Source organism: Cyprinodon variegatus, unplaced genomic scaffold, assembly GCF_000732505.1.
Source record: "Cyprinodon variegatus isolate N-32 unplaced genomic scaffold, C_variegatus-1.0 Scaffold144, whole genome shotgun sequence".
Classification (NCBI taxonomy): Eukaryota; Metazoa; Chordata; class Actinopteri; order Cyprinodontiformes; family Cyprinodontidae; genus Cyprinodon; species Cyprinodon variegatus.
This window is the reverse complement of record NW_015150597.1, coordinates 793,252-803,464: the sequence shown is the minus strand read 5'-3', so window position 1 is coordinate 803,464 and position 10,213 is coordinate 793,252. Positions and strand designations below refer to the sequence as shown.

Sequence of the window (10,213 nt, the reverse complement as noted above, 5' to 3'; positions counted from 1 at the left end):
GGAATACCTTTTGACAGCATGGGAAGTTGTTGCCCTCCTACTTATATGGAGCCTTATATGGAACAATCAAGGCGGTAATTATGCAGATTTACATTTCTTGGGAACATGTGCTCCCTTACACAAAGGTGGAGTTGATCGCAGAGGATCATTTATGATCATATACTGAAGTGAAGAACGTTTGTTGAATCTGATGTGGCACATTAGCAGGAGCCTATAGTGTGAGAAAAACTCAAATTTACTTCAAGAATATGAAAACTTTGTTACATGAGGCCCAATGTTCTAAAAATGTCCAGATCATTCAATTCAGATGTCAATTCCATGACCACATTCATATTAGGTCCAGGACCTTGGAATGCTGGTAGCTTCTACAAAGGTTTGTTCTGGAATTGGGTGCCCTTTGTATTTCAGGGAATTCCAGCGCAGTAATATAATATGATATCAACTGTGCAATAAATCCAGAGTGACAGCAACTCATTAATGATATGGAAGGCCAGGTAAATTATAGAGCTTGATCAATGAATACTAAGGAGGTGTAAAAGGTGCCAACTTTCAGCAGCTGAAAACCTCTATACCTAAGTAACCTTGAGATTGGCAAATTTTTTTCTAATCCTGGTTCTCAGGGCTGGATTGTCTTGCACAATCTGGATGAGTATCTGCATCAGATATTTTATTGATTGATAGATTTTCATTGATAATTAAAATGATTCCATCATTTCCTCAGCAGCAGTAACCTGCCAATCAACCACTCATATAGGTCAGGTCTGTGGCATGACTGAAACACCTAGAAACACTGGATACACTCAGGAAAATATGATAAAGAGAGCTTTATGGAATGGATTTTTCAGGTCAAACAGTGGCAGCCAAGCCTAGGGCAAGAGTGTCCTGCAGAAGTACAAAGCAGGCCACCACTGGACTATAGAGCCGTGGGAATATGTTCTGTGGAGTGACAAATCAGCCATTCCTTCCTGGCAATTCAACAGTTGAGTCTGAGCTTAGAAGTTGTCAGAAGAGCAACACTTATTCGAATGCATTGTGTCAAGAGTTACGTTTGGTGCAAAGAGGATAATGTTGCGGAAATGTTTTTTAGTAGTTGGAAAGGAAAGGCATGACTTAGAACGGTTGTTGGTACGCATTTCTTTGCATCAGAAACACGCTGACTTGATAGGATGAGTCAGGGAGGGAAATGAGCTTACAAGAAAGGACTTTTGTTGCATTGTGAAATACTGAATACCACGCTGTGAGAGAGCAGATAAAGGATGAACTTTCAATGTGAGAGAACAGACAGACACAGCTAGGTTTTTCTCCTCTAAAACTGACACTGAACCACCAACAATTTCAGTATATGAGTGGGAGGGAAGAACTTGGAAAACGAGAGAGAGAACTAATAGAACATGACTACTCAGCATTAAGCTAATTAAATAAAACAAAAAAGAGCCAGCTCGAGCTCTTCTTACAGTCCAGATGTTTACCGGCTGGGATTTTAAGTATGACAATTATAACTCTGAAACTTGGGGTTCCTGATCACTCCCCATCAATTGTAGCTTTCAGTAAATAAAGTCTAAATTTTAATCACATCACAGGTGCACAGCCGTCAGGCAACTGTGGGTGGATGTGTCCCTTGAGTGAGGCAGTATGGGTAAACAGCTCAGCTTTTGGCAGCAGACTTCTCCTTTACTGCTTCACAGGAAACGCTAATTGCACATATTTACTTAAAAAACAATAACTTTGAGACATGGCTTTTAGTAGCGTAATGCTCCTTTGTTTTCTGAAAATAATTAAGGATAAAAGAATGTTTTCAACTATAAAGATGACTGTTTTCAATTTTTTTCAGTTGATTTCTGTATTTTGAAATTTTCCCCTCACAGAATAAGTGACCATATTGGTTTAAAAATAATGATAGAAGTCCAAAGTAAACTAAACAAAAACAACTTGCAGAAAGCTTGTGTAATGATTCTGGCATGTTTATCTGCAGAATCATAACACATGCACCATTCTTGTTTATTCTGCTCCTCTCTGTGCTGAAGCAGTGTCTATTATTGTATTATCACCTGTATCTCCCCTGCCTACATCCTAAGCCTGCCTCATTCACTCCACCCGCTTATCTTCCTTTATTGGCCTTGGGTAGAAAAAGCACCAGATCATCGAAAGCCTTGTTTGAGTAAATTCCAGCGTTTTCCTTGTTGAATGCCTGATCTCGATTCTGCCTGCTGGATTTCTTCTCTGGGGATCAACCTTGTTTTTGCCTTCTGGCTGACACCTCCTGCCTAACCCTTGGACCAGTCAGCCTGAATCTGCCTCATCATTATCAACCTCTTACTGACCCCTTACTACCAATTCAAGCCTGGTTCTGGATTCTGTCCCATTTCAGCTTTGACCCGGTCTCTGTCCCCTGATCACTGATTCCTGCCAAACTCTCGGGTAAGTTAAACCTGAAGATCTTTTTCTGTGTGTTCAGATTTTGGCTATGATGGATCAAACCCTAGTGCTTAATCCAGAATTCCTATTTATTCTGAGAGTGTCACAGTGATTTCACCGTAAAGTTTTCAGCCTGCTAAGCAGAGGAGACTAAATGCAGCATCTTCACTCTCACACAGATTCTGAGGTTAAAGGCTTCGTAACTTAACTTTACCTTGCCTACCAGTCCCTGTTCAAATACAAACATCTCTCCCTTTATAGGTTCCTGGTCTATCTGCTGGTTGCTTTCTGCTGATCTACAAACACATGTAATGTGTCATTGGCAAAACAGGAACAAGTTGGCAGAGCACAAACAGAAGAATAAAAAAAAAACATAAACTTCATTTAATTGCAAAAAGTGCAAGTTAAGGCTATGACGGAAGCCATTCAATGCTTGAAATAACAATTGAAGAGGTTTTAAAATCGTACACTTTGTGTTTAAACTCTGGCTGTTTCAGTGGTAACCCAAGCTGACCAGTGTTGCACCACAGTCTGTGACCACATTATTTGTGACTTATCGCACAAAACTAAGGAAAATCAGTAACTGTATACCCTTGAGTCATAACATAAAATGGGGCACAGAAAGTAGTGCAACACTTGTATTTGCATGTTGGGGAAGGGACAGTCAGCAGGTTATTTTATGTACCACCTTTGTTTGGATGAATGCAGCTTTTGTTAGGTGTTCCCCAATACGTGGATTTCTTTAAGACAGCATATGGTTGCTTAAAGGAACTGTTATTTCAGAAGAAATATTTGACATTAAGATAGACAGAGCTGAAGTCATCACTCAAGAGCTAAAATGCAGCTATTACAGCGCTTCGCGGGAGTACATATTTACTGGGACCGATGCCAAACCTGAACTTTCTTTAGATTCTAATTTACTGAGAGATATAATGGATGAAATTGATGATGGCGACTTTGTCGCTTCACAACGTTTTTTGCTGAGGTTCTGCCAAGACCAGGTTGATGAAGAAAATGTTAAAACTACAACATAAGATATCAGAAACTATTTCCATAACATATGGGAACATTTATCTAAATAGCGACCAAAGGTAAAGGTGTGATCATTAAAATGTGGAGGACATTACGCAAAATGTTCCTAACATAATAGAAAAACACATGCTGGCAATAAGCACAGTAGACAGGAAAGCTTTTGAGAGTTAAGGCACTTCAAGGAGCCAAGGTATAAAATTCCTTACGAGCAGTCAGAGTCCTCCTTTAAGACGCATATTACTGGAAAGTTTAGTTTAATTAAAAGGATGATTTTACAGGTTTTAAACACAACAGGGATAAATTCAGCCTCAAGAAAATGTGATGCAAAATCTAAGATGGTTGGAGGAGAACTGCAGCTGGAGCCATTGATTCAAGAGTCTCCAAGCAAAGACAGACCATGGGCCATTACAGAACCAGAGCCAACACCAGAAGCACCTCTCCTTTGCTAATGAGAAAAAGCATCTTCAACATTTTAAACAAATAATCATGTGATCAGTCAAATATTGCCCTGCAGACAGGTTTTTAATTCAGGTGTGTTGGGCTTGGGACCAAAAGTTTCAGGACATTGGCCCTTGAGGATTGGATGCAATCACTCCTGTCACAGAAGACCTGGGACTCTCTTTCAAAAGTAGGGGTGCTCCAAATTTAACACTAAAGAACTAATTAAACAAGAAACACTAATAACAATTCACTTTAGTTTAATTTTTATAGCTTTCTGTGTCCAGTTTGGAGCTAAAGCTAATCAGCTTTGAGAAATACAGCTGTGCTCCAAACCTTGCTTTCAAGCATCAGCCATTACTAACAACCTCACTGCTCAGGACATGACTGCAGGAGTTCTGACCCGACGACCCAACATAAAGTCCTATTAAAAATGTCAGAGTGGGGATTTGTGCAGATGTAAACAAAGCAAACGATAATGGATCGGTCTTACTTAGCGATTTCAGTTTAATGCTCCTAAACAGAATGCCCACTCTGGTTTCACACAGCTGTGAAGCACTTACTTGACTTAATTAAAATATAATGCCTAAAACCTATTTGCTTTAGAGTTAAATTCTAAAAGCAGTACTGAGAGTTTAAGCTACTGTATATAACCTTGTGCATTAAGAGCAGTGGCCTGAGCCAGAAAAAAAGGAACTGAAAGAGAAAAAAATAAAATAAAAACTACGGCAACATTCACACAGCAGGCAAATGCAACCCATGGCAGACTATTTTTAAGTCAGTTTAAATCTTAAAGCGTACTAAATCTTGTATGTATCAAATGTTTAACAGTTTGAACAGTTATGATGCATTTTATCCAACTTTAATTCACTACTTTTGCTCCGAATACTCATCCATAAAGACCTCTCTACACAGTAACAGTAAATTCTCTGCTAAACGCTGTTGTTATCTTAAGTCTTGATATTTTTCTAACCTTCCTTTGTTATGTTACGATGTGGTCATAATATTATCGGATCCCTTTTCTTAACAGCTTTACCAAAAGACATGGACACCAGCATCAATTGTTACGTCTATTGAACACTTTAGAAATGATCCCATCCAATTTTACTTATGTAAACAGTGTGCTGCCATATGGCCTGTAAAGACAGATGTCTTATGGCCATTATATTGAACTATGAAAGACCATGCAAAAATTAAAAAAAGGAAAGCCGATTCTACCAAAAACTGGAATTGAGCACCAAGACCACTTACAGGAGAGTGGCCTCAGTCTTATTGGGTGTTGCACATAAAGATAAAGTGAAGGGATTCTTTACAAGCACAAAATGAAAGAATGTGGTATTCAGTTAGTCTCCCTTTAATCTTATGCCCCTAAAAAATTATCAGCTTAACCAATTCCTTAAAAGCAAATCGATGTAGAAAGTAGAGTCCACCTGTGTTTTTTCTCATCATATACTTTACAGACAGGTAAAGCCATGGTTTAAATAAAAACAGATTTATGTTTTAAAATAGTGAAGAAAATATTTAGGACCTAAATAAAATGAAGGGTTTGGGTCAATTTTTGAAAACACCATTTAATCTAAATAAATAACTGTTAGGCTATGAAAAATAGAATAAAAATAGAATAGAAAATCCCTTTATTGTCCCAAATAGGGGAAATTCTGGGCAAATGGGCAAACATTTGAATCTCTGGATGTCAGACTTGCAGATGTATTTGAAGCAATTCTACCAAGAATTGATTCAAGAGGTTACAATATGAATTTGGACTACAAAATTCAAATTAGAATTTTTAGAGATAAAAAAAAAGTCTTGTTTTATAATGAAGCCTATGACTCGTACCGATCGGCAAAGAAAAATCTGGCAGTATGTTGTTTTTCATGAATTCTCAGAGAGAAGATTAATCAGGTCCCTTTTGAAACAAATAAATCCTGCCAGATTCTCTCCCAAACGCATCTGTTATCAGTAATTTAGCTGCGCCTTTGCTGCCGGCTGCCTCATCAGCAGAGTAGATATGATAACGATCTTAGTGGCATTGCAGCTCAGGGAAGGATTAGCCCACAGTGGCGGCTACAGCCGTGGCAATGTCCCACAGTCACTGAACAGGAACAAAACACCAAACTGTCTACTAGGCCAATCTACCATCCAATTTTCTTTCTTCTTTTATTACTGTTCTTTACACTGCTGAGCAAAGTCATTTGACTTCTCCATTTCTCCAGCTGTGCTGCAGTTTCATGTGATGAAGAGGTACATGCTAAACAACAGACCTGCCATTGAGGCAATATGATGAGTCTTAAAGTGTCACTCGTTTAAAAGGATGTGATGAAAAAGAGAGCTTGCATTTTTAACTCACCAGAACATCCTGTCCTCCTCCTGCTCTGTCAACACTCAGATGTTCATCTGAGCTCTTCAGTTTCCTTACCTGAAAGAAAAATCATAAAACTTTTCAGTATAATTTTTTTTTTATAAATGACATCTTTTCCCCACTATTATTAATCTCAATAATGCTATTATCATGATGATTAATATTGGCAAGTAGTAACCATAAAATGATGTAAATATGCATTGCAATAACATATTTTAGCTTTGAATTTTTTTTACAAAAGGTTAATTGTAAAACCACAAACTATACATTTTTCTTGGTATGTAACTGACAAAATATAATTCTTTAAAGTGGAAAGTAAAGGTAGGGGTGCCATGATTGATCGGCCAGCCAATTTATCGGCCTCAATATCCTTAATTTTGAGAGATCTGTGATCAGCCGATACTTACTTGTGAAAGCGATCTTTTTCAGAGATTGTTTCTATCATGATATTGGCACTGATAGCTGGATTTGGTTATTTTCTCACATCTGCTTAACTTACCAGCACTCATTGTCGCTCATCAGATCCACCTGTTCCTGCTTCTATTCAAGCTGCCTGTTCCCAGACATTGGTGCCAGATTATTTGAGCTGTGTGTAAGAGTAACTCTAGCGATCCAGTGTGTTTCTGATTTGCTGATCCTGACAAGTTTCTGCTTTTGGTTTCTAAATACCATGAAAACTGCTGGGGTCACAATATGTTCAAATAGAAAGTGTTGTTTTATGTAGCGTGAAAAAATAAAACTTTAACAAAAAACACTGTTTTGCCACTCCCCAAAGGACTCTGTCCAAATATTTTTTTCAACCCTCTGATATTGCTTTCAAGAATCTGAGATTCATCTTAAAACCAAAACTAGCTTGTAGCTATATAAAAAAACCCAAAAACACCTATTTTATGATTGTTGATTTCAAAATAAGAGCCAGCAAAACAAAGACAAAAATACTACCTCATAAATAAACCAAACTGATGATTAATAAAGATGTTCGTCCCATCTTAGCTTACAGACTTAATGTTGTAGAGATTTGCAATTGTTTTTACTTTAGACTAGCTCACATATCTCAATAAGAATCTTTAATATCGGGGTAAACCATATTATATCATATTCCATTCTAATACTCTGAGAACCCCAAAGCTTGTTCACACTTTTAATTTCATGCCCGCCTTCAAAATATCATTTTTAATTCTTATAGATAATTATACTAGAAAGTTCAGATCTTTAAAAATGTTGAGGTTTTCAATCTGAAAAACAAACAAAAAAAAAAAGAGTACAAGCAGACCTTTTTATGCTTTTTCAGCATTTCTGTCATATTCTCTTGTCTAGACTGGGGTATAGCACTATAAATAGTAATTAATAGAAAAGCTACTTGACCGCTTTCAGTTGGTCCAAACTCTTTAACCAGGCTGTTGCAATGATGGAAAGTAAAACTTAATAAAAACCCAACACTTAAGTACTTCTCTGTTACTTCTGCATCTAAAAGCCGAAGTCAAAGGATTACAGTGTCACAGGATGAATCACACCTTTTTGCATGAATAAAGTCAAATTCAATACTAAAAGTTTGAAAGTTAAATAATCAACTTTAGCATAATATCACCTTCATGCAGTGCTAAATTTGACAATCACCACTGGCAGCAGAGCTCCAGCAGGAGCTCAATAAATAAGTTTCAGTCTGCAATGGATCAGTGAAATAGGAATACAGCCCAAAGAAATAATGGTAAAACTGAGATATGAGGAAAATCCTAAACTAAAACCAATATTAAAAATCTCTAAAAATAATCCATGAAGCCTTCCATGTGGGGAAAAGCATACTAAGATATAACTTAGTTGTATTTTGTCTTGAGCTCTAAGTTTTTTATTTTGGAAGGCCACCATGCCATCACCATAATCCTTAGCTCCCTCTCCAGATTTTCTGTCAGATGCATGTAGGGACTCTGGCCTTGCAAAATGTCAATACCTCCTCAAGAAATGCGATTAAATAAAAATGAAGTATAACTTTACACCAACAGTCTCCACGGGTATGGATAATTTTAGGGTTAACTGCACACAAACAATTGTTAGTTGTTATTTATTTTTGCTTAAATTCATTCGTAAAAAAATGTTTGTATTTGTATGTTTTCTATTATAGCTTTACGTTTTTGCATAAATAATGTAATTTTTTTGCATTTGTAATCAAAATGTCGAAATGATCATAAAGTGACAATCTCTGATCACAATGCTTGACAATCTTCCAAATTTTTTTCATTGTTTATTCATCTCATTGCATTTGATTTCGTTCAATCTTATTTCTCATCCCCATTCAGCAGGTGGGTTATTTTAAGAGACTCTTAATTCATTTGGAAGCCGTATTGTTCTTGCCGTCTGCAGAGAACTAACATTCTCCGGATGACTTTTAAAAATGGCTGCAACTGCTGATTAATTTGCTCTAATAAGCGCTCAAGAAGGAAAAATCAGAAAGGACTTTGGAGAAAATCTGTGTCAAAGCTTCTATTTTTATGCTCAACATGAACACATTTGGCTTTTTTTAAGTACGGTAAATACACAATTAAAGATACTGTACAGGGGAGGGTTTTCTTTTTCTGGGTAGATCATTAAATGAGTGATTCTCCTAATTTTTAACCATTCTGGTGATATGTTTACGTAAAGCCGTCCTACGTGCTCATTCCGTTAGCTATCTTGTTCGGCGCGTTAGTATGGTGAAGTGGCGTCCTTCTGTGGTGAGCTACGGTTTCAGACAGTCATTGAAGCTCACATTTCTCAACGCACTTCTTTGAAAATGGCCGAGGGTCATAAGAGAAAGAGTGTCTATGAAGTGCATAAGAAGAAGAGAGAGGCCTCAAAAATGGTAGATATATCCTGGAATGCTTTGCGTGGAGAGCTCTCCTGTGACCAACGGGGAACAAAAAGCAGTGAACAGCTGTCCGAACATTCAGTTAACTGAGTTCACTATATAGTCCCCGCTCTATAGAGTGATTGAGGGATTTAGGGTTAGGGCAGACATTTAGACAAAGTAAGCTTGTATGACCTATGAGAACGGCAACTATTAAACAGAGCGTGCACGAATGGGCTCATGCATGCTCTAGCACGCTTTTTTTAGGTCTTCCCTCTTGGGAGCAGGTACAGAGTTGTGCATTGCATTTTTTTTTTTTAAGTGGAGAGGGCAGGTCTTTTTAATAAAATTGCAACAATCCCTCACAATACATTTAATTAAGAAAACTGAAAGAAAAAAATAAATAAAATATATATGATTTTCTGTAAATGTGATCTTTAAATTATTTATCTTTCATGCTTGTGTCTTCATTTTAAACTTTGAGTCAATATCCACATTCTAATTTTAACTAAACTGAAATCAAACTAACCAAAAAAAAAATTAAAAAAGGACTTATTTAAATAGTTGTTTAATAATGATCCAATTCTGTCTTTGTCTTGTAGCCCAAACCCTCAAAGTGGTTTCAAGATCCTTGGAGGCTGGCAGCCTGTGTTTGTGGCATTATAATAGAAAAGGAAAATCGTCACATAAGAGAGTAGTTACAAAAATGTCTAAACTGTTTTTTGATCCCCATAAAGGAAATCCCACAGCCCAAATCTAACAGCGTCATGTTAATAACCTTCTGTGTAATGTACTGTGGAGAATACAGATTTTTACCTTGGCACTGCTGTCTGAGTGACGTCTGGCACAAGCTTGGAGCTGATTGATCCAAAACTGCTGCTCCTTAGCATCAGATGCTGCAAAAAGCAGAGAAACAGAATTACCCCCAATTCATCCTTAACACTCAGGAATCTTAGTAACCCTTATGTGAGTTCACATGGAGGTCGTTGTGCAGCAATGAGAGAGTCATCTCCCTTAAGATGCCCATTCTGTTTTTATTGCTGTACTGTGGTTTCAGATACAGCAGTTTAACTTTAAATTGAATTGAGGAGTAAACAGCAGGAGCTAAATTCATTCGCTGTTATTGAAGAATATATATATATATATAT

The 10,213-nt window shown here is 37.2% G+C and overlaps 1 protein-coding gene across 1 annotated transcript in view; it reads right to left on the bottom strand.

The window, feature by feature from the left end:
* The window catches only part of osbpl10 (oxysterol binding protein like 10), a 111,063-nt gene that overhangs the window by 68,494 nt on the left and 32,356 nt on the right, over positions 1–10,213 (bottom strand). The window contains exons 3-4 of the mRNA XM_015376967.1: positions 9,882–9,961; positions 6,233–6,301 (exon numbers count right to left, since the gene is read on the bottom strand). Coding sequence (XP_015232453.1) covers positions 6,233–6,301; positions 9,882–9,961 — 149 coding nt within the window. The remainder of the gene's footprint in view (positions 1–6,232; positions 6,302–9,881; positions 9,962–10,213) is intronic.